The sequence below is a fragment of the Boeremia exigua genome, assembly GCF_020726555.1.
Source record: "Boeremia exigua strain MPI-SDFR-AT-0100 chromosome Unknown C7974scaffold_6, whole genome shotgun sequence".
In the NCBI taxonomy this organism is placed as follows: Eukaryota; Fungi; Ascomycota; class Dothideomycetes; order Pleosporales; family Didymellaceae; genus Boeremia; species Boeremia exigua.
Genome location: NW_025763523.1, coordinates 53647 through 78533, shown reverse-complemented (window position 1 = coordinate 78533; position 24887 = coordinate 53647). Strand labels below are relative to the sequence as shown.

At 34.7% G+C, this 24887-nt stretch overlaps 3 protein-coding genes across 3 annotated transcripts; 2 read left to right on the top strand and 1 right to left on the bottom strand.

Annotated features, from left to right (window-relative positions):
• Positions 1–901: 901 nt before the first annotated feature.
• On the bottom strand, positions 902–2128 carry C7974DRAFT_471872 (base excision DNA repair protein; the record flags this gene model as incomplete). Its single annotated transcript, XM_046146523.1, has 2 exons — positions 1559–2128; positions 902–1474 (listed from the first exon to the last, which is right to left on the bottom strand). Exons 1-2 carry the CDS (start codon positions 1955–1957, stop codon positions 902–904), a joined length of 972 nt encoding a protein of 323 aa, XP_045996734.1. The 5' UTR covers positions 1958–2128.
• Positions 2129–2774: 646 nt separating this feature from the next.
• C7974DRAFT_393542 (uncharacterized protein) lies at positions 2775–4140 on the top strand. The gene has a single exon (XM_046141786.1). It carries the CDS (start codon positions 2783–2785, stop codon positions 4103–4105), a length of 1323 nt encoding a protein of 440 aa, XP_045996733.1. The 5' UTR covers positions 2775–2782; the 3' UTR covers positions 4106–4140.
• A 1680-nt stretch (positions 4141–5820) lies between these two features.
• On the top strand, positions 5821–7064 carry C7974DRAFT_453441 (uncharacterized protein). The gene is made up of 2 exons (XM_046145867.1): positions 5821–6717; positions 6757–7064. Exons 1-2 carry the CDS (start codon positions 5978–5980, stop codon positions 6932–6934), a joined length of 918 nt encoding a protein of 305 aa, XP_045996732.1. The 5' UTR covers positions 5821–5977; the 3' UTR covers positions 6935–7064.
• Positions 7065–24887: the final 17823 nt, after the last annotated feature.

Sequence of the window (24887 nt, the reverse complement as noted above, 5' to 3'; positions counted from 1 at the left end):
GTGCGTGCCATCGCTTTATGTGCTGAACGACAAATGCGCACTCATGCAGGACAATAATCAATGTAACTTCAACGACTGTATCCATTTCCTAGCTAGGCCTTACCGCCGTGCGTGAGCTCCATGATACCCTGTTATAAACGCCAACCCAGCGAATCACATCAACCTGAGATGGTAAGGCTATGAGGCTAGCTTCAACAGCTGCTACCACGAGATGTCGCTGATTACCTACCGACCAGAAGGATGTGCCACATCCATATTGCCGGAAGCTTCAGGTTGCGGTGATTATACGCCTCGAGGGTGAACCCTCGGCGGTGAACCCTCGGTGATGAACCCTTGGTGATGAACCCTCGGTGATAAACCCTCGGTAATGAATCTTGGGCGATCACCCCACCTTCAGAATGCCACCCTCCGAGATCACATGCGTCCAATGGCTGTGGAGAATACACAGTGTTCAAGTTGAACGGGCACCTAACGTCGTCAAAGATCCTCATTCTGGTCACTACGATCAACGATCGATTTTCTAATTAAAAAGCTCACGGCGCATGTTGAATACAGGCCAAGCTCCCAGGCAGAGATCCGACTTCCGCACAGGAAGGGTCTGATCTCCAGAGGGGCGTGAATTTAGAAGCCATCATGATCGCGCCTGCTACCATGAGTGAGGCTTGTGATCCAAACAAATCCAAGATGGGTCGGTAGAACGTGTACAATACGCAGTTCACAGAGTTATAGGAAAAACAATCATCAACACTCCAGCAAATTTAACGGAGATGGTATTTGTGCTCTGACGTTGCATCTACGGAGGACAGACGGCGAACGAGTTTCCAAAGAAGAGAGAATGATTGTACAGCTGTGAAAGATCCGGAGTGCCACCTGCTCAACGCCCCCATTAATGAAGCTTTGGTCAAGCAGGAGCTAAGCCTTCCTGGCTAAGGGTTCTCCTCACCTCCTCTTGCACTTCACATCCGTGCCGCTCTTTGCTTCCGCCACGACAGGCAGAACAGGTTCTTCCATGCTGTATCAGAAAGAAGTGTAACTTAAACTTCAACTCGGCAGGTATTACTGCATCCAGATGCGATTGCGTCTTCTCACGTGAGGCTTCCTTTGGTCTCCAACCCCACAGACCAGCGATACGGTACACGTGTGTGTCCACCGTAAATCGATTGCGTTTCAAACACCAACCCATGACAACGAAGGCCGACTTTGGACCGATGTACTTGTAACTGATCAGCTCTTTCATCGCGTCCTCGTCGCTTGCATCCAGGAGGTGGTCAAGATCCCAGCGTCCGTAACGGCGTTTCACTTCTTCAAGGATGGTCATGATGATCTTGGTCTTTCTAATGTGAAGCCCGCCGCATCGGATGGTCTCTTGCAGCTTCTCTGTTCCACTGGCGTAGATTTTGTCATAGGCAAATACGGACCCGTACGTCTGCTTCATACTGTCCATGGCACGCTTTGCGTTTGACCAGCTCGTCGCCTAGCTTAGGACTGCAACAATCAGGGCGTCCAGCACAAAGGGGATCGTCTCCGGCGTATTTGTGTCTTCAAACTCGGCATTTACAGCATCGTTGTGCAATTTGTAGAGGATGTCGTATGCCAGCTGGCATTCGCGGTTGGTGGGGTGGCCAAAGTCGGGATACGGTGTCGACGCCGCATTGGCTGACCAGGACTTCCACTTCTTGTCGACTTGGAGCTGGCCCTTGGTCACGGACTTGGAGGTTGTGTCGCTCCCCGCCGTGTCGTCTCCTGGCTCGATGCTGCTCTCCACATTCGCTGCTGTGCTGTTCTTTGTACTCGTATCATTCTTCGATGCCTTTTGATTCATGGGTAAGCGTTCGATACGCTTGACACGCTTGGTGAATTCTTCATCGGTAGACGCGGATAGAGAAACGCTTCTCTTGTTAAGATTGCTCATTGTCTGTTGCGCCGCCCGCGCGGCCGCTCTTGTCGATCGTGCCATGGTAGCTCTGCGCACTCGATGCAAGTGGAGGTGGACCTCTAGCAGGTGTCGTAGCTCTGGACTCGTGGGAGCGTTCACTGAAACAAACCAGGACCAAGAACTTGCTCTGGACAAGGAAAGATTTAGCGCGGGCTCTACACGCTCGCGGTAATTTATCGTCCCCCGATCGTGTCCATTTCGCCATGACGACAGAGATCCAGGCGTTCGCATCTACGGCGATTTTGTCCTGCGCTAGACACGTGGGTCGGACCACTTCTGCCAGAAACGCTCTAGCTCGGTGTGCTCGGGCGCCGGTCATCAATAGCTGCAAGAGAACCACTGATGCGTGCACGGCTTCACGTCGTTCTGAAGCATGGCTATCTGACCCACATTTGTCCGGCCTCGCGTCCATCTACCTCCGTTCCATGCCTCGTTGTGACCTTCACTGAACAGAGAGTGTAAGCACGGTAGACAACAATGAACGATTCGAAATACACCTTTCGCGACCTGAGCCTTCTCGGTCGTTCTTCATGTACGTCCCAGCTCCGGGTTATAGCTCTGATCGATTTCGATGCCTTCTACGCTCAGTGCGAGATGGTCCGTCTCGGTCTTTCGCCATCTGTCCCCCTAGCCGTCCAACAATGGAACGCAATCATCGCACTCAATTACCCGGCTCGCGAGTCCGGGCTACGAAGAGGCGCTTCAGTTGAAGAAGCGCGCAGGATATGTCCTGGAATTGTTCTGCAGCACGTCGCAACTTGGAGGGAAGACGAGAGGACGTGGGCCTACCGGTCGGACTTTGCGGAACACATGTCGCAAGACAAAGCCGCATTGGACCCTTATCGGATGCGTTCACGACAGTGCTTCGAGTTCATCCGAAGCCGGTTGCCACCGGAACCTCTCCAAAGGGTAGAGAAGGCTAGCATCGACGAAGTCTTCCTTGACCTGTCTGCTCACGTCCATCGGACTCTGCTCCAGCAGTTCCCACATCTTGCAGAAGAAGCGATTGACCCAGACTTAAGACTTCCTCTTCCCGATCTAGATGAGCCTTTGAGCTGGGAAGAAGATCATGTTGTCACAGCCAAGACCGCAACGACGACCAGACCCGATTGGGACGATGTGGCCCTCAGCATTGGGGCGGGCATCGTCCGCCGACTCCGAGCAGAAGTCCTCGAGCAATTCCACTTGACGTGCTCAGCAGGTGTGGGCTGCAACAAGATGCTGGCGAAGTTGGCCGCTGGATGGAGGAAGCCGAATCAGCAAACCGTTCTCCTGCACCGAGCGGCAAGCGAATTCCTGTCTTCCCAAAAGTTCACCGAGATTCGTGGCTTGGGACGAAAGCTGGGGGGCGAGATCAAGGAGACTTTTGGTTCGGATCGTGTTGTGGATCTGTTGCAGATTCCGCTCCAGAAGTTGCAGGCTGCACTTGGGAACAAAAACGGTCTCTGGGTCCATGATGCGATTCGAGGGTACGAAACCAGTGCTGTCAAATCACGAATTGCAGTTCAGTCCATGCTTTCTGCAAAAACCTTTGTCCCAAACGTGATTGGCTTCGAGCAAGCTCTGAAGTGGATCCGAATCTTCGCTGCAGATCTCATGGGTCGCTTGAATGAGCTGCATGCAGACTATCCACGTCGGCCGACAGTTGTAGCTGTGCATCATCACATCAAAGGCCGCTTTGGCCCTACACGGTCGAAACAAACCATCATTCCGGCGGCTGACGTGATAGATGAGACTGCCCTATTCACCTGGGCAAAGGACTTACTTCGCGAAATCTCTGACGAAGGCCTTACCTGGCCTTGCGCTAGCTTGTCCATGAGCATATCTGGATTCTACGACCTTGTTGTCCGGAACGAACGCATCACTTCCTTCTTCTCGAGAGAGACTACAGGCCAGAAGCGCCAAACTGCTCTCCTGCTTGCCCGTACGAGTGGAGACACGGATCATCCGAAAAAGCAAAGGAAGATCGATCTGCCTGATGCAGGCCACCTGGAGGGTAGCTACGATTGTCCGCAGTGTCACGAGAGAATCAACGAGTCGAAAGTGCTCGAGCATCTAGATTGGCATTTTGCGACTGATTTGCAAGCGTCAACTGGTCAGGAGGTCGAAACAACGGATTCAGATGAAACTGCACTTGCGAGTCTTCCGGTCTTGCGAGTTCCTGTCTAGAGCATGATCAGGGAGTACCTCGCCGCAACGACACCAATCTTGGTCCCGCAGTCATGATGCCCAGAGGTGAGAAGCTCAATGCCCTCGGCGACCTTAGTTCTGGTTGGTCGCTCTGTGTCCCTACCTTTCGCAATGATTTATGACGAGATGGCCCTGCCTTCTGCAAATTGGAAACGAGTTTGTTCAATGAGAGTCATAAACTTCGATCCTATCGAGGCGCAGACCTGAGGTTGATGATCACATTCCCTCGCCAACCGCACGTGCTCTTCTATCGCCACCTTCCGCCCTGATGCTTTATCTCGCAAGCCCGGATGTAGTTGCGCAAAAGCGCACTTCGCTGTGTAAAGCAAGCATTTCAGAGTTGCCCTGAGAACTTGAAGGGGTTGAATTACTTCTGTGAACGATATGGCACGGATGGCTATCAGTCTAGCAGCTGGCAAAGAGCATGCAGAATAGAGTAGGCGAGGTAAATTGAGTCGGTTCCAGTCCACTCTGATGATCGTTAGATTGAAATTTGGCTGCAATGGGCTACTCCAAATGACAGTCCGCCTCTCTGTCTACAGGCAAGATAGGTGCGAGAAGACCACTGAAGATGCTTAGCCAAGATACCAGGGAGTCTACACTAGGTTGAAGAAGACCGCGAGTCACAACTGGCACGTCGAGTTTCTATTTGCATTGGTCGGCTCTCTGTGGCCTTTGCTTAACGTGGGTAGCAAAGCGCACCCAGTATTGAGTCATTGCAATTTCGATGTGCTTTGTATACGCACATAATTCGAGCAACTGGCAGCCCTTCAAACCCTGATGAGACCATGTTGTCCTACAATTATATAATAATTCGATACCTTGTTCTAGGCATTCCCCATTTCCCTTCTGATCCAGTCGGTGTACTACTGTTCGAACAATGTTCTCAGCTCTCACCATCACTGCACTGAAGTTTTGTCGTTGAGATATCATGTCGTGCCGCCGCAATCTTCAAGTCAAATGTTCGAATTGAGCCAGTGCCAAATATCACAAGTCATGTAGCGACCGAATCCACCTCTTAGCCAAAGCATAACTGATGATTGGTGACTGCAACAGTCGTTGGTAAGGCCTTCGCAAGTGCGTGCTTGTTCATCCTATGTCTCGGAAGGCACCCTTATAGCCCTGGCAGATTGGAACAAGCATAATCTGATACCAAAGTTCGCAAAGACCGCAGAAACACAAAAGCCAAGAGGCCCGCTACATGCGCGAGCAACGACGAAATCGAGAAGACTTGACAAGAGATGCCGCGTGGCGGTCAAGAACAAGCACCTCCACTCTGCATAGCTTCGTCACAAGAAAGTGCCGCTGATCAGGATCAGTAAGATGCCGCTTATCGTGGAAGGTGCTGACACGAACTGCTAAGGAGTGCAGTTTTGCTTCTTAGGATTGTCTTGGCGAATCAACTTGCCTAAAGGGGTTAGATCAGTAATGAGTCGACTTGAAGCAATGCACCTCATCACTGTCAGTGCTCGATGATGGACGAATCCGAGCGCGGGGATCGAGTCCGCACGCGAGAAGTTGACACGACGCACTTCCAGGTTCAACTGACAAATCAACGCTTTTCCGGGCGTACCGCTGGCTTGCTAGAAGGTTCACCCTTGTGACTGATAGAAACGTGTTAGCATGGATGATGAGATCAAGATCAGGCAGGGAAAGAGGAGCCTCGCTGGAAAGTGTCGAATGACGGACCAAAGTCGCACCAAGTGTCCGGTTACGAAAGAGTGGTTACGAAAGAGTTTCGGCATAAAGCAAGAGTGAGCCATCTTCTGCACCAGGTCTCCGTTTCTTCGACCAAGCACAAGAGGCAGAACATCCATTTTCTATACCACGGAAGTTTCAGCAGCAATCAAAATGGCCACACAGTACGAATCAGTTCACCAGGCTCCTAAAGGCCCTGGTGACGCCCGCCCTACCGCGCTCCAGATCATTAAAGACAACCAGCTTCATGGCCAGTGGTCCGACAAGACGATTTTGATCACTGGATGCTCCTCTGGGATTGGCATCGAAACCGCAAAAGCTCTCGCTGATACTGGTGCCACCCTGTACCTGACTGCTAGGGATCTCGCCAAAGCGAAGTCAGCTCTCGGTAGCCTCTTGAACAACGATCGTGTTCACCTCTTGGAACTCGATCTCAACTCGCTAGCCAGTGTTCGTCGTTGCGCCGATGACTTCTTGACGAAGTCTCCAGGTCTCAACGTTCTCATTGCCAATGCTGGTGTCATGGCCACTCCAGAGGGCCGGACTGTTGACGGTTTCGAGGTTCAGTTCGGCACCAATCACCTCGCACACTTCTTGTTGATACAGCTTCTTCTTCCCACCCTGCTGAAGTCTAGTTCTGCAAACTTCAACTCACGCGTTGTAATTCTATCGTCGTCCGCACACCGACACGGAGGGATCAACTTTGACAACCTCAACTTTGATGGAGATTACAACCCGTGGATAGCTTACAGTCAAAGCAAGACCGCCAACTTATACACTGCCACCGAAATTGAACGTCGGTACGGCGATCAGGGTGTCCATGCGTGGTCTGTTCATCCCAGATTGATCGGTACCGGACTTATGAAGTTCTTGCCGGATGAGACGCTTGCGCAGTAGGGACAAGACCCTAATATAGCCAATGTAATAAAGAGTCCAGAGCAGGGTGCGGCTACCACAGTCTGGGCAGCCGCCGCGAAGGCTTTGCAAGGTCAGGGTGGGAGATATCTTAAAGACTGTCAGATTTCGAAGCCAGCCAAGGATAAGCCAGAAGAGTATAAGCCCAGGTACGCGGCATGGGCCTATGACAAGAAGAAAGAACGCATGTTATAGGAGAAATTGTTAGAGCTAGTTAAACCTTTCCTGAAGTGAGGATCAAGTTGGAGGTAGAGAGAACGCACGCAAAGAGAGCGAGTGTGCTTCCTAAAGTTGGCGCTTATGCGTCCTCTTAAAACATCAAGTCTAAATGCTCTAGCTTCCTTTGCAAGTTATATACTTTATTAGTTACCTTTACTCTATAATCTACTCTGTTCTTATCTTCTATTCTAATTATAACCACTAATGCCTACTGCATCGCAGACAATGTTAATGGCAGTTTGTTACGAATATCAACCTGCGGCTTCAACGATAGTCCTAACGTGCCAGCGCGTTGCTTCTGCTGTTCCTTCTTTGCGGCAGATTAGCACTAGCGGTATATGCATTCCTTGCGCGGAAACTCTTATCTAATAACTTAAAAACCTAGTCTGTCTATTATAGCTTTCTTCTGTTATCTTAATAGCTGTATGCGTAAACAGCTTGCTTTAACTTTAGCTAGAGATAGCTAGACTAGGCAGTAAAGGACTAAAGAATATTTAAGAGCATAAGATATAGAGATCTACCTTTAGAAGTAGAGCAGTATATTAATATTTATAGCAAGACTCTTAGGATAAGGTTTCCTACTATTATAACATCTTAACGCATTACTTATATAGTATAGTATAGAGTATAGTACTAACTAATGTTACGAACCTAGGAAGGGGCACGGCGGAAGATAAGAGATAGAAGGATTAATGACACTCGGGGACAACCCAAAGGTCTTTAAGAAGGTCAGCATTCAAGGACTAATAACAACGTGACCCCTTCTGTTCTAAAGTCTTAGCAGAACGCCACTATAGAACAAGTCACGTGCTGTTCCAAGGAATCCTACAATGTTCTAAGCCGTTCTAGTTTAGCACAACAATAGAATAATAGAACAAGTATAGAACACTATACTCTCTTAAGTATATAGTTAGTAGGAACATAACCCTTATAGTTTGTATTTAACCTAAGTATTAATCTATAATATTAGATCTTAACCTAACCTTTAAGCTAGACAGTCTACTCTATACTACTTATTATTACCCCTTGCCCTTAAGACAGATAGATTATATCTATACTCCTTAGTGCAAGACCCCTTTAGTTTCCCTAATAGTATTTATCCCTAAGAACTAATTAAATAGTGCTTATAAGCTTTGCTTAAAGTATAACCTTAATATTTTAAACACCTCTAAGATATCTACTACCTTAGGAAACTAAGCTACCCCTAGCTTAACATCTAATAATATAGATATAACTAACAATAGTGCTACCTGCATAGGTAACATTATAGTTAACAAACCTAATCTCTACTATAGTAAACGTAACAAGCTTAACAATTAGCTTATGCAATAGAACTTGTTCTTCTTGTTCTAAGGTAAGCGCGTTAAAGAGATTAAAAGGGTTGTGCTTATTAGTAGTTATATGCGTAGCGCAGCATTTAAATAGATTAAACCCTTTATATAATAATATAACGCAGGCAAGGCCCTAGACAAAGTAGATATCTAGATAAAGAACTTTAATACTTTTAAGGAATAGATTAAACCTATATTTAGCGTGTTTAACAAAGTCTCTAGTGTAAGATATAAGATCTAACATATTATATAAACTAAGTTAGCTACTAACTATACTATAGAGTTCTAATAACTTGCTATATATACTAACTAGGATAACACTATACTTTTAACTATGTTTAAACAAGGACTTAAGCTAAAGATTAAGGAGAAGCTAATATATACTAGTGCTAGCACTAATACCTTTAATATATTAGTTAATACTATAATTAATATTAATGTTAAACTATATAAGCTATAGCTAGAATTGCAAGATAACCTCTAAGCGCAGGCTACTAATTCTATACTACACGCCTTTAGGAACTAATAGAAAAATAACCTCTAATAAGGATAGTATAGTAGATGCTACTAGTCTAATATGTTATAATAAGTCTATACTAGAACTAATATAGGATACTATAGCGCTAAGGCTATAGACCTTTCTAACATTAACAAAGGACCTAAGTAGTAGAATATTAAGAATAAGGGTAGTTTTAGAACTAACAAGCTACTAATAACTTGTTATAGCTATAGCAAAGTAGGCTACTTTGCTAGAGACTATTATAGCAAGAACAAGGTTATGCAACAGCTTAACATGTTATCTAGTAAAAGAGTTAGCTTTACTAATACTAGTAATTAGGAAATAATTACTAATAATATAGGACGTCTTATAGAAGACCTAGAGATAGAATCTAGGATAGATAATAAGTATATTAAACCTAATAAGGACTAATAAAATGTCTAAAGTAGCACACCTATACTATACTAATAGTTAGAAGAAGTCTATACTACTAAATAACGCAGATATGCTAAATATTAAGAATATTGCAACTAGATACTCTAGGTCCTAGACTAATAACTAGAAGCTAAGCACTAGGCTAATATAGTATAATATATTAGCAACAAATATATAGCACGTAATAATAAAAAAAGCATAGGATGCTATATACTAAATAATAACATACTTAATATTATAGATAATAAACCTATAGTAGCTTGTATTTAGTTATAGAAGTTACTATAGAGATATAATAATAGTAAGACACTAGTTATAGTTGCCTTAGACCTATAAGTTTATAAGAACTATAAGAACATGTTAGTATCTATCTATAAACTTCTAAAGAAACCTAAAGAATAGTATAATAAATAGTTTATAGACTATTAATAAAATAACTACGCAACTATTAAGATGCTATAACGCACTAGCAAAGATATTCTAGCATAGGATAAACCTAATATTAGGCAAATGCCTATATAACAAAGCATAACACCTTAGTACCTAATAGACATAAGGAACCTCCTTTATTATACCCTTTTATAGATAGCCTATAGCATAGACCTATATATAGTATACTATAATAATAAAATAAATAGTAGATAGTTCTCTAGTATAAAATAATACTGCTATAATAAATAGTATAAATATAAGAATAATATATGCAAAGTTTACTTATAGGATAAGCAATAATAATACTACTTTCTAGGAGAAAAAGACACTTAGTATGCGTATATTAAATAGTTATTAATTAATAATTACTACTTAAACTTATATTAGTAATAATGCCTATATAATAACTATAAAGGCTATAAAGAGGCTAAGAGGTAGTAAGGATTCCTTAAATATAAAGAAGTATTAGATAGTAAGGATAAGTCTTTTTTAGACTAGCGTAAATAATATGCGCTAGAGATTAATCTATTAATAATATTAGTACTAATTGCCTAGTTATACTCTCTATTAAGTTAGGAGGAGTATAGATAAGGGTACTATTAGACTATAGATTATAGTCTAACTATATCTCTTTATAAGCAATATAGCTAGCTAGACTACGCCCTACTTAGAAGATAGAACCTTACCTACTATAAGTAGCTAATAGAGAACCTATGCTTAAGGAATTAAAAATAACCTATAAGGTATTATCTATTCTAATAACTATCTAAGAATACTATAAGGAAATAACCCTAGATGCTTTTAGGATAGCTACTTATAACATTATATTAGGAATTCCCTAGTTATAAAAGTATAACCTATAGATAGATTAGGTACTTAAGAAGCTTTTACTAAAGCACTGCAAATATAGTATAATATAGTTAGAACCTATATAGACTATAACGCAACTAGTAGATAAGAAGACAATTAGTAATATTACTTTAACTAAGACGCGCTAAGATAGAGTAGTTAACTATATAGAGAGTAACTAGCCCTAGCCTTATAAAGTAGTAGTTAAGGAGAAATATGCAACTTCTAGCATCCTAGATATATATTAATAATATATATAGATATTTAAAGAAGAGCTTATAGTAAAAGCTCTGCCTAAGCATAAACCCTAGAATTATAAGATTAAGCTCTAGGAAGGAAAGTAACTAACTTTTAGGCTACTATACTAGTTATTAGAAAAGAAACTTAGTATACTACGTAAGTATATTAAGGAGAACCTTTAAAAGGGATTTATTAGAAGATTAGAATTACCTACAGGGTACCCTATTCTCTTTATACTAAAGAAAGATAGCAAGCTATAACCTTGCATTTACTTTAGAAAGCTTAATAATATTACTATTAAGAATTGATACCTATTACCTAATATATTAGAGTTATAGGATTAACTATAAGGAGCTTAGTACTTTACTACGTTAGATTTAAGAGGAGTATATAACCTTATCTATATAAAGAAAGGTAAAGAATAGAAGATAGTATTTAGAATAAGATATAGACTATATAAGTACCTAGTTATGCTATTTAGTCTAATAAATGCACTAGCTACGTGCTAGGAATTAATTAATAATGTCCTTAGGGCACACCTTAATAGGATAGTAGTAGCGTACCTAGATAATATCCTAGTATACTCTAAGATACTAGAAGAGTATATATAACACATTATAGAAGTACTAGAATACTTAAAATAAGCAGACCTCTAACTAAAACCTAAGAAGTGTAAATAGTATAAGGAGAAAGTTAAGTTCCTAGGGTTTGTTATAAAATAATATAGAGTTAAGATAAGTAATACTAAGATTAATGTAGTAAAGAATTAGCCTACCCTAATAATAGTTAAAGGGATTTAAGAATTCCTTAGGTTTATTAACTTTAATAGATAATTTATTAAGAATTACTTAAAGAAGGCCTTGCTGCTTATAAAGCTTATGCAGAAGGATATACCCTACTTATAGGGAAAAGAATAGGATAATATATTTAAGTTATTATAATAGGCATATATTAACCCCCTAACACTAATTATATTTAAGAGTAATAAGCTACTTTAAATACAAATAGATACCTTAGATTTAGTATTAGGAGCATGCATTATGCAAGAAAAAGATAGATAATAGTACCTAATTGCTTATTACTTATATAAGTTCTTAGGACTAGAAGAACGCTATAATATGCATAACAAGGAACTCTTAGCAATTATATTATCCCAAGAATATTAGCAAGTATATGCTAAAAGCTATTTAGACCTTATAATCTATATAGATTATAAGAATTTAGTATACTTTACTACTACTAAGGTTCTAAACTAAAGATAAGTTAGATAGTTAGAAATGCTAGGCTAGTATAAGTTTAAGATCCTATATACCCTAGGCAAAGAAAATAGCAGAGTAGACGCTCTTAGCTAACAGCACAACCTAGTAGGCAAGAAAATAATTAATAAAGCTGCTATACTTAGGATTAACTAAGACAGATCCCTTAGACTATTATAGTAGCTTAATAATATTATGCGTATATTATAGGAACGCTATATACTAAGTTAAGTACTAGATAACCTTTAGGAAGGAATAATATATAATTATTATAACAATCTACTATATAGTTACCTAGAAATTATAAGGACTATAGAACTTATTAGATAATATTATAAGTTTCTAAATATAAAAGATAAGGTTACTAGATATATTAAAGGATATATTAACTGTTGGTAGAATAAATATAGTATATATGCTAAGTATAGAGAAATATAGGCAATAGAACTACTAACTATACTATAGATAAATATTATAATAGATTTTGTTATATAACTACTAATCTCTAAGGACCTTATAATAAACTATAATTATAACTTAATATTTATAGTAGTAGATAGATTTATAAAAGCTACTAAGTTTATGCCTTTCTAATATAGCTATACTATAGAGCAGCTTACTTAAGTATTCCTAGATAGGATTATTTAATACTATAGTATTCCTAAATTAATTATTAGTAATAGAGATAAGCTCTTTACTTTAAATTTCAAGACAACATTTCTAGTAGTAATAGGAATAAAAAAGAAACTTTCTATAGCCTATTATCTGTAGATAGACAGACAGACAGAATAAGTAAACTAGACAATAAAGACGTATCTCTATATCTACTATAACTAGCAGTAGAATAATTAGGTTTTACTCTTACCTATAGCATAAATTATATATAATAATAAACTATTAGAGGTAATAGGTATAATGCTATTCCTTGCAAATTATAGAAGATATCTAAATCTCTTTATATAAAGTCTTAATAGTAATATCTAAATAGAATTAGTAATATCCTTAGTATAGAAACTAAAGGAAGTATATTAGATATTACTTAATAATATTGCTAGAGCTTAGTTATAAGCAATCTCTTATATTAACAAGAAAAGAAAAATAGTACCTCTACTAAAGAAGGGGGATAAGGTATATCTCCTTATAAAGAATCTACGCATAAGAAGACTAATAAAAAAACTAGATAAAGTTAAAGTTAGACTATTTTTTATTTTAGCATAGATTAGCCTAGTTAACTATTAACTTAAGCTACTAAAAGATGCAAAAATATACTCTATATTCTATATCTCTTTATTAGAACTAGCTAATGCTAATATACTAATCTAGAAGGACTTCTATTACTAAAGCAATAGTAATAATAAATAGGAAGTTAAGAAAATAATATTAAGGAACTAGACTAGACAAAGAATTCCTAGTTAAATAGTTAGGATACCTAAACTTAGAGAATATATAGGAACTAGTAACAAACCTTATAAACTGCTAACAGCTTCTGTCCTAGTACTCTTAAAAGTAAAATCTAGATTACCCTCTAAAATAGATAGTATAAAGGCACTCTAGTTAAGAGCTAGAGAACCTAGCATTGGGCTGCCCTCTAGCTAAGTAATATCGCAGTTAATACTTTTAACAGCCTTAAGAGCCTTAATATCCTTAATATACTATCCTACTTTATCTACCTACTGTTTCTTATAATGCTATAATAATTTCCTTTGTTTTTAGATATAATCTTTCTTTGCACGCGTAGCTAGAATAGCTTTAAGAGTAGCAGATTTAGCTATATCTACTTCTGCTTCCTGCTGCTCTAAACGAGTTAATTCCTAATTAATCTTGTTAAAGTTTAGAATTAGAACTTCTACTAGAACGTACTGCTACCTACTAACATAATAATAGTTCCTATACTCCTTCTTTAATAACAACATTTAGTACTCTAAACCCCTCTTTATATAATACTAGCAAGACACTATTACTAGTTGTCTAATATAATTAATGCAGTTGCTAATAGAATAATAGTATATAGTACTTCTAGAAACTATAGAGTTAGTTTATAAGGATATAAAGATTAGAAGGGGAGGGTAGTATTATAAACCTAGGAAAGAGCATAGCAGAAGATAAGAGATAGAAGGATTAATAACACTTAGGGACAACCTAAAGGTCTTTAAGAAGGTTAGCATTTAAGAACTATTAATAATATAACCCCTCCTATTCTAAAGTCTTAGCAGAACGCTACTATAGAATAAGTTATGTGCTGTTCTAAGGAATCCTATAATGTTCTAAGCTATTCTATTTTAGCATAATAATAGAATAATAGAATAAGTATAGAATACTATACTCCCTTAAGTATATAGTTAGTAGGAACATAACCCTTATAGTTTGTATTTAACCTAAGTATTAATCTATAATATTAGATCTTAACCTAACCTTTAAGCTAGATAGTCTACTCTATACTACTTATTATTACCTCTTGCCCTTAAGACAAATAGATTATATCTATACTCCTTAGTGCAAGACCCCTTTAGTTTCCCTAATAGTATTTATCCCTAAGAACTAATTAAATAGTGCTTATAAGCTTTACTTAAAGTATAACCTTAATATTTTAAATACCTATATAATATCTACTACTTTAGGAAACTAAGCTACTTCTAGCTTATTAAATAATATAGATATAACTAATAATAGTATTACCTATATAGGTAATATTATAGTTAATAAACTTAACCTCTACTATAGTAAATGTAGTAAGCTTAATAATTAGCTTATATAATAGGACCTATTCTTTATATTCTAAGGTAAGTATATTAAAGAGGGAAAAAGAGTTATAGCACTAATACCTTTACTTCCTTAGTTAATACTATAATTAATATTAATATTAAACTATATAAGTTATAGTTAGAATTATAAAATAACTCTTAGATAAAAGTTACTAATTCTATACTATATACCTTTAGGAACCTATAGAGGAATAATATCTAATAAGGATAGTATAGAGGATACTATTAGTCTAATATATTATACTAAGTCTATACTAGAACTAATATAGGATACTATAGTACTAAGGCTATAGACCTCTCTAATATTAATAAGGGACCTAAATAATAGAATATAAAGAATAAGGGTAGTTCTATAACTAGCAAGCCTTTAGTAACTTGCTATAGCTATAGTAAACTAGGCTACTTTACTAGAGACTATTATAGTAAGAATAAGGTTATATAATAGCTTAATATAATATCTAGTAAAGTTAGACCTACTAATACTAGTAATTAGGAAATAATTACTAATAATATAAGATATTTTATAGAGGACCTAGAGATAGAACTTAGAATAGATAATAAATATATTAAACCTAATAAGGACTAGTAAAGTATCTAAAGTAAATTACTAATACTTTACTAATAGTTAGAAGAGGTCTATACTAATAGATAGTAAGAATTTACTAAATACTAAAACTATTATAACTAGATACTCTAGGTCCTAGACTAATAACTAGAGGTTAAGCACTAGGCTAATATAGTATAATACCTTAGTAATAAGTATATAATGTATAAAAATAAAAAAAGTATAGAGTAGTATATATAGAATAATAATATACTTAATATTATAAATAATAAACTAGTAGTAGCTTATATTTAGTTATAGAAGTTACTATAGAGATAGAATAATAGAGAGATATAAGCTATAGTTATATTAGACCTATAAGTCTATAAGAACTATAAGAATATATTAATATCTATCTATAAACTCCTAAAGAAACCTAAAGAATAGTATAATAAGTAGTATATAGATTACTAGAAAAATAACTATATAACTATTAAAATACTATAATAAGCTACTAGAGATATCTTAGTATATAATAAACTAGACTTTAGGTATATACCTACGCAATATAGAGTAATACTATAGTACCTAATAGATATAAAGAACCTCCTCTACTATACTATTTTATAAGTAGCCTATAGCACTAACTTATATATAGTATACTATAATAATAAAATAAATAGTAGATATTTCCCTAGTACTAGATACTTCTATTATAGTAAATAGTATAAATATAAGGATAATATATATAAAGTTTACTTATAGGATAAGTAATAATAATACTACTTCTTAGGAGAAAAAGATACCTAGTATATATATATTAAATAGTAATTAATTAATAATTACTACTTAAACTTATATTAGTAATAATACCTATATAATAACTATAAAGGCTACTAGGAGGCTAAGTAGTAGTATAGATTTCTCAAATAAGTTAATAATACTAATAGTAAGAATAAGTCTTTTTTAAACTAGTACTAAGTTAGAGTACTAGAGATTAATCTATTAATAATATTAGTACTAATTACCTTAAACTACTCTCTATTAGATTAGGTAGAGTATAGATATAGGCACTTTTAAACTTATAATTATAGTCTAATTATATCTCTTTATAAGTAATATAGCTAGCTAGACTATACCCTACTTAGAAGACTAAACCTTACCTACTATAAGTAGCTAATAGATAACCTATACCTAAAGAATTAGAAATAACCTATAAGGTATTGTCTATTCTAATAACTATCTAAGGATACTATAAAGAAATTACTTTAGATGCTTTTAGGATAGCTACTTATAATATTATATTAGGAATTCTCTAGTTATAAAAGTATAACCTATAGATAGATTAGGTACTTAAAAAGCTTTTACTAAAGTACTATAAATATAGTATAATATAGTTAGAACCTAAATAGACTATAATATAACTAGTAAATAAGAAGATAATTAGTAATATTACTTTAACTAAGATATACTAAGATAGAGTAGTTAACTATATAGAGAGTAATTAGCTCTAGCCTTATAAAGTAGTAGTTAAAAAAAAATATATAACTCTTAGTATCTTAGATATATATTAATAATATATATAGATATTTAAAAAAGAGCTTATAGTAAAAGCCCTATATAAGTATAAACTCTAGAACTATAAGATTAAGCTCTAGAAAAGAAAATAACTAACTTTTAGGCTACTATATTAGTTATTAAAAAAGGAACTTAAAGTACTTTATAAGTATATTTAAAAGAACTTAAAAAAAGAATCTATTAGAAGATTAGAATTACTTATAGAGTACTCTATTATATTTATTCTAAAGAGGAATAGCAAGCTATAACCTTATATTAACTTTAGGAAGCTTAATAAAATTATAATTAAGAACTACTACCTACTACCTAATATTATAAAGTTATAGGACTAGTTATAAAAAGCTTAGTACTTTACTTTATTAGATTTAAGAGGAGTATATAACCTTATCTATATAAAAGAAGGTAAAAAATAGAAAATAGTATTAAGAATAAGATATAGACTATATAAGTACCTAGTTATCCTATTTAGTCTAATAAATATACTAGCTATATACTAGAAATTAATTAATAATATTCTTAGAGTATACTTTAACAAAAATAGTAGTAGTATATCTAAATACTATTTTAGTATATTCTATAATACTAGAAGAGTATATATAATATATTATAGAAGTACTAGAATACTTAAAGTAAGTAGACTTCTAACTAAAACCTAAGAAGTATAAATAGTATAAGGAGAAAGTTAAAGTCCTAGGGTTTATTATAGAATAATATAGAGTTAAAATAAGTAACACTAAGATTAATATAGTAAAGAATTAGCCTACCCTAATAATAGTTAAAGGAATTTAAGAATTTCTTAAGTTTATTAACTTTAATAGATAATTTATTAAGAATTACTTAAAGAAGGCTTTAACATACCTTACGGGCTAATGGATCACACGGGTTAATGGATTACTTTTGCTAAGACTACACCAAAACACCATTACTATCTAAATGCCCCCCTACTAACCTTAATTAGACGCGTTAAAAGAACGTTAGATATAGCTTGCGCTTTAGGCTATTAAACAAGCCGCGAAAATCTTATAGCGACGCGCTGCAGCTATCTACAACGTGCCCTAAAGTACTCTAAGCTGGCGATGCGCTAGACAGTCCTTATGAGCTGATTCTATGGCCAATTGACGGAATCTGAACAAGTATGAGGAGGAGGCGATTGTTGATTATGTTCTTAACCTTATTGACTGAGGAAGTCCTCCCCGCCTCTTAGATGTGGCTGCAATGGCTAATTTGCTGCGAGAAGAGCGTGGAATGCCCTATGTTAGGCAGAACTGGCCTAAAACGTTTGTTAACCGTTAACCAAGGCTTAGAGTGAGGTTTAGTCGCAAGTATGACTATAAGAGAGCCCTCTGTAAGGATTTAGAGGTTATATAGGCCTGGTTCAACCTAGTAGCTAATACTAAAGCTAAGTATGGTATACTAGACAACGACACGTACAACTTTGACAAGACTGGCTTCATGATGGGCTAGATAACCCCTAGAGCAGTTGTTACAGATGCAGAGAAGCCAGGACGAGCTAAGCAAGTCTAGCTAGGCAACCGAGAGTGGGCAACAGTTATCTAGGGCATCAATGCCACAGGGTGGGCTATTCTAGCCTTTATTATCTTCAAGGCACGTAACTACCTATTAAGCTGGACTAAGGATTAAACTCTGCCGCTAGACTAGGTTATTGGAGTCTCTAAAAACGGCTGGACTATAAATTAGCTTAGTTCTAACTGGCTAAGGCACTTTGATGCGCATATAAAGAAGCGCACTGTAGGGACCTACCGTCTGCTTATAGTAGACGGCCACGAGAGCTACCTATTACTAGATTTCTACTAATACTGCAAGGCTAACTAGATTATATCTCTATGTATGCCTGCTTACTTATTGCACCTCCTCTAGCCTCTTGATGTGGGTTGTTTTGGCCCTTTGAAGTAGGCGTATGGGCGCTAAGCTGAAGGGCTTATGCGCAACTAGATTAACTATATTATAAAGCATAAGTTCCTGCTATGCTTTAAAGAGGCCTATAATAAAGCTATTACCTCTAGCAATATCCAAGGAGGATTCTGAGGGGCTGGACTGGTCCCTTTTGACCTATAACGGGTTATTTTAACCCTTAATGTGAAGCTGCGGACTCTATCACCCTAACTACCTACCAACAACAAGCTGTGGCAATCCTAAACCCCTAAAAACCTAATTGAATTTAAGTCGCAATCGACTCTAATTCAAGACAAGTATAAGAGGTAGCAGGGCAGCTTACTAAATTCTGTTTATAGCGCGCTTAAGCACTATGCAAAGGGGGGAGCAAAGGTAGCGCATGAGCTGGCTTTGCTTAAGAAAGAGCGCACTGAGCTTTAGGCAGCTCTAGCAGCTGCAACAGAACGCAAATCACATAAAAGAAGGCGGATTTAGCAGGAAGGGACCCTTATAATTAAGGAATCCCAGCGTGTAGCTACCCTAAAGGAGTTTGGCGCTTGTGGTGATAGTAAGAAGCTAAAGAAGAGGGTGCGCGCTGAAGGAGGCGAACTATCCTAATGACAGTGTAGAACGTGCGGAGAGACAGGGCACAACGCGCGAACGTGCAAGAATAATGCAGATATAGTCTCTAAGTAATAATATAGGTTGTTTTACCTTATACTGGCCTATAGTGGGCGGATGCGGGCTAAAGTAGGGTGTAATAGGGGAGGGTCTTGGCAAAAGTGATCTATTGACCCGTGTGATCTATTAGCCCGTGAGGTACGTTACTACTTATAAAGCTTATATAGAAGACTATACCTTTCTTATAAGAAAAAGAATAGAATAATATATTTAACTTATTATAATAAGCTTATATTAACCCCCTAATACTAATTATATTTAAGAGTAATAAACTATTTTAAATAGAAATAGATACCTTAGACCTAGTATTAGGAGTATATATTATATAAGAAAAAGATAGATAATAGTACCTAATTACTTACTACTTATATAAGTTCTTAGGACTAGAAAAATACTATAATATATATAATAAGAAACTTTTAGTAATTATATTATCTTTAGAATATTAGTAAGTATATATAGAAAGCTATTTAGACTTTATAATCTATATAGATTATAAGAATTTAGTATACTTTACTACTACTAAGGTTTTAAACTAAAGATAAGTTAAATAGTTAGAAATACTAAGCTAGTATAAGTTTAAAATCCTATACACCCTAGGTAAAGATAATAGTAGAGTAGATACTCTTAGCTAATAATATAACCTAGTAGGTAAGAAAATAATTAATAAAGCTACTGTACTTAGGATTAACTAAGATAGATCTCTTAGACTATTATAGTAGCTTAATAATATTATATATATATTATAAGAATACTATATACTAAGTTAAGTACTAGATAACCTTTAAAAAGAAATTATATATAATTATTATAATAATCTACTATATAGTTACCCTAGAATTATAAGGACTATAGAACTTATGAAACAATATTATAAGTTTCTAAATATAAAGGATAAGGTTACTAAATATATTAAAAGATATATAAACTATTAATAGAATAAGTATAGTATATATACTAAGTATAGAGAAATATAAGTAATAGAACTACTAACTATACTATAGATAAATATTATAATAGATTTAATTATATAATTACTAATCTCTAAAGACCTTATTATAGACTATAATTATAACTTAATATTTATAGTAGTAGATAGATTTATAAAAGCTACTAAGTTTATACCTTTCTAATATAGCTATACTATAGAGTAGCTTACTTAAGTATTCCTAGATAAGATTATTTAATACTATAGTATTCCTAAATTAATTATTAGTAATAGAGATAAGCTCTTTACTTTAAATTTTTAAATAATATTTCTAGTAGTAATAGAAATAAAAAAGAAGTTTTTAATAGCCTATTATCTATAGATAGATAGATAAATAGAATAAGTAAACTAGATAATAGAGATATATCTCTATATCTACTATAACTAGTAGTAGAATAATTAGGTTTTACTCTTACCTATAATATAAGTGCATAGCAAGTAATGCAGTTAAGTAAGTAACGCACCCTAACAAACTATTAGGCCTTCCTACCTTTAAACCTTAATAGACTAACTACCTAACCTAGAATTGCTCCTAAAAGAAGATAGAATTAAGCTTATACTTTAAGTAATTAAGAAACCTTAAGAGCTAAGCATATAACGCGCTGCTATAGTATATAGGGTCTCTAAGGCAACCCTCTGCTGCTAACGCGCTAGGACGCAGTTAACACGCAATACCTACCCTAAATTAGCAAATCTTTAGAGGATAGAGTAGAGGACACTTGTGCAGTATATTAGGAAGCTAGATTCTTAAGGATTTGCCCTAATGCTCTATTATGTTAAAGATATAGCTAATTAACTATATGCTATATATAGTATAAAGCCTGTTAGCCTATAATAGGCTTTAAACTTTGTTAAACGCGAACCTAGACTAAAATTATATATAACTTAACAGAGAGATTGCTAGAGAGTCTTGTGCAGTAATCTAGGGGTTATTAGGCCCTAGTTTAACCTAGTTTAGAATGTTAAGGCTAAGTATAGCATCCTAGATAAAGATACCTATAACTTTAATAAGACTAGCTTTACTATAGGTATTAGAAACTGTGTTAATATAGTTACTATATTAGAGAGACGTACTAAGCCTATTAGGTTGTAATAAGGAGACTATAAGTAGGTAACTTTTATTACTACAATTAACGCAATAGGCTAGGTAATTGCGCCCTACCTTATCTTTAAAGCAATAAACTATAACACGTCCTAGTACCCTAATTTAAGGCCCTAATAGCATATTAGGGTTAGCAACAATAGCTAGACTATAAACAATATTAGTATAGCCTAGTTAAGGCACTTTATTAAGTAGATTAAGGGCTAGAGGGTAGGTAGCTATATACTACTAACAATTAACAGCTATAAAACCTATAAGTTGCTTATATTCTAGGATCTTTATAAGGAGAATAAGATAATTACTCTATATATGCCTCTATACTTATTATATATCCTATAGCTACTTAATATAGGCTGTTTTACCCCCTTAAAGCAGGAGTATAGTAAAGAGATTAAAGTCTTAGTAATAGACTATATTAGCTAAATTAATAAGAAGGCCTTTATTGCAACGTTTGCAAAGGTTTTTAAGAAGGTGTTCTTAAAGGTAAATATTATATTAAGCTTTAAGGTAACTAGCTTAGTGCCTAATAACCTATTAGTAGTGCTATTAAAGCTTAATATTAAGCTTTAGGCGCTAACACTACCTCTACTAGGGGGGGCCTAATAGAACCCTAAGACACCTACTAATACTAACAAGATAGAGTCTTAATTAATGCTACTTTGCAATTATATTTAAAAGCACTAAGGATTATTACTAACTCTAATAGTAGAGATTATTAATTAGCTATAGAGAGGCACTATAATACTACTATATAAGTAGATATTATTAGCAGCCTAAGTGCTATAGCTTAAAGCATTAAATAAGGCTGCTTCTAAGCGCAAATTATATAAAAGAAAGTAGATTTAGAAGGGTAGAGACCTCTTAAAGGAATAGGCAGAGGATTTAATAGCCTAACACAACATTAAGGCATAGGTAGAGGGGGAAACGCATAAGGGTAGGGCCTAAACAGGTGTAGGCAAGTAGGGCAAAAGGCACTATAAGTGCTGTAGTAAGATAGGGCATAACTTGCACATATATAAAAAAGATATAGTAGACGTTAGTAATTAAGGATATATCTTATTAGCTATATTATAATATTATAGTGTTAAGTAATTGCACGTAGAAGGCCTAATAGTTTGTTAGGGTGTATTACTTACTTAACTATATTACTTGCTATACACTTATATTAGTATAAATTATATATAATAATAAACTATTAGAAGTAATAGGTATAATACTATTCTTTATAAATTATAAAAGATATATAAATCTCTTTATATAAAGTTTTAATAGTAATATCTAAATAGAATTAGTAATATCCTTAGTATAGAAACTAAAGAAAGTATATTAGAAATTACTTAAGAATATTACTAAAGCTTAGTTATAAGTAATCTCTTATATTAATAAGAAAAGAAAAATAGTACCTCTACTAAAGAAGGGGGATAAAGTATATCTCTTTATAAAGAATCTATATATAAGAAAACTAATAAAGAAACTAGATAAAGTTAAAGTTAGACTATTTTTTATTTTAGAAAAAATTAACCTAGTTAACTATTAACTTAAGCTACCTAAAGATATAAAAATTTATTTAGTAATTTATATCTTACTATTAGAACTATTAGATACTAATATACTAATCTAGAAGAACTTCTATTACTAATAAGATAGTAATAATAAATAGAAAGTTAAAAAAATAATAAAATATTAAGAAACTAGACTAGATAAAGAATTTCTAGTTAAGTAGTTAGAATACCTAGACTTAGAAAGTATATAGGAACTAGTTATAAACCTTATAAACTACTAATAGCTTCTATCTTAGTACTCTTAAAAGAGATAAAACCTAGATTACTCTCTAGAATAGATAGTATAAAAGTACTCTAGTTAAGAGCTAGAGAACTAGGCATTAGGCCACTCTCTAACTAAGTAATATCTTAGTTAATACTTTTAATAGCTTTAAGAGCCTTAAGATTATTAATATACTAGCCTACTTTATCTACCTATTATTTTTTTTAATACTATAATAATTTCCTTTATTTTTAGATATAGTCTTTCTTTATTAGAAAAGAATAGTTTAATATATATGTAACACTATAGCTAGTTCTAATAGAGCCTAGAGACCTAGTTTTAATTTAAGATATATTAAATAATATTTATATAGGTAGAGATTATAAGTTATAGCTATAATAGAAGAGACTATTCTAGGTTAGGTAGGTTACTAATAAGAGAATATACTTAATTAATAAACTTAATAGAATACTATTATAGGTAATATATACTAGTACCTAAGTTATAAAATTTTACTAGCAAGAATTAATACTACTAGCTAGATTTATAAATAATAAAGTAGGAACTAAGGCTCTTAAGCTTAATAGTTAATTAAAAGCACCTCTACTAAGTAGGCTAAAAAAAACTAGAAAGAAGTTAGTAAGAAAAATAGTTAAAGTTTAGATTCTATAAAAATTATTAAAAGAAGAGATAAAGAAGTATAAGTATTAAATAGGCTTTAATAAAAATAGGTAACTTAATTTTAACTAGATATTAGTTAAGGCTTTTAATTAAAAGAAAAGAAGAGTTAAAATCTTAAAAATCTTAAGAAATCTTATTAGAATTAAAAGTTAAAATATATAAAATAGTAGCCTAAAGAACTATTAAGACTAAAGATTAAACCTACTAGTAAACCTATAAAACTAAAACCTATAAGATAAAAATTAGAAAAAGAAAAAAAAAGCCTAATAAGGCGTTAGAGCTAATTCTATATACTAAACTAGAGTAAAAACTAAAAATTAAGAAGTAAAACTACTACCTCTATTACTACTCTACTTACTACTATAGTAAAAAGTATCTCTAGAACTATACTAGTAATAATAGCTTAGAAACTAAGAAGAACTACTACTATAACTACTATAAGTTAAAGAACCTAACTAACTACTACTATAACCTAGAAGACCTAGCTAACTACTATAAGTATTACTACTTTTTAAAGAACTTTTATAACTAGAGAACTACTAAGAAAGATTATACTAAACTATAGCCTAAAATACTATAGTATTAAGTAATACTAGAGGCACCTAATTCTTTATTAGAACTAAAAAAAAATACTATATAGAAGAATAGAATAGTAATAAGGCCTAAGAATAAAGTAATAGTAATAAAGTTAAAGATAGTAAAAAAGATCTCTAAGCTAATAATAGAGAAGAAAGCTAAGAAGTTTAAGAGAACTATTAAGCTAACTATAGTAAAAATTACTAAGAAGTTTAAGAAGACTACTAAAAAGTCTAAAGAGATTACTAAAGAGCCTAGTATAGAGATTAGTATAGTATCTAGATAGAACTAGAAATATACTCTAATATATCTAAGAAA

Bases quoted from the DNA above. Each gene is read 5' to 3' on its own strand.
- C7974DRAFT_453441 (XM_046145867.1), top strand. From the start codon at position 5,978: ATGGCCACACAGTACGAATCAGTTCACCAGGCTCCTAAAGGCCCTGGT. The intron at 6,718-6,756 runs GTAGGGACAAGA...TGTAATAAAGAG, and splicing joins CCGGATGAGACGCTTGCGCA to TCCAGAGCAGGGTGCGGCTA.
- C7974DRAFT_393542 (XM_046141786.1), top strand. From the start codon at position 2,783: ATGCGTTCACGACAGTGCTTCGAGTTCATCCGAAGCCGGTTGCCACCG.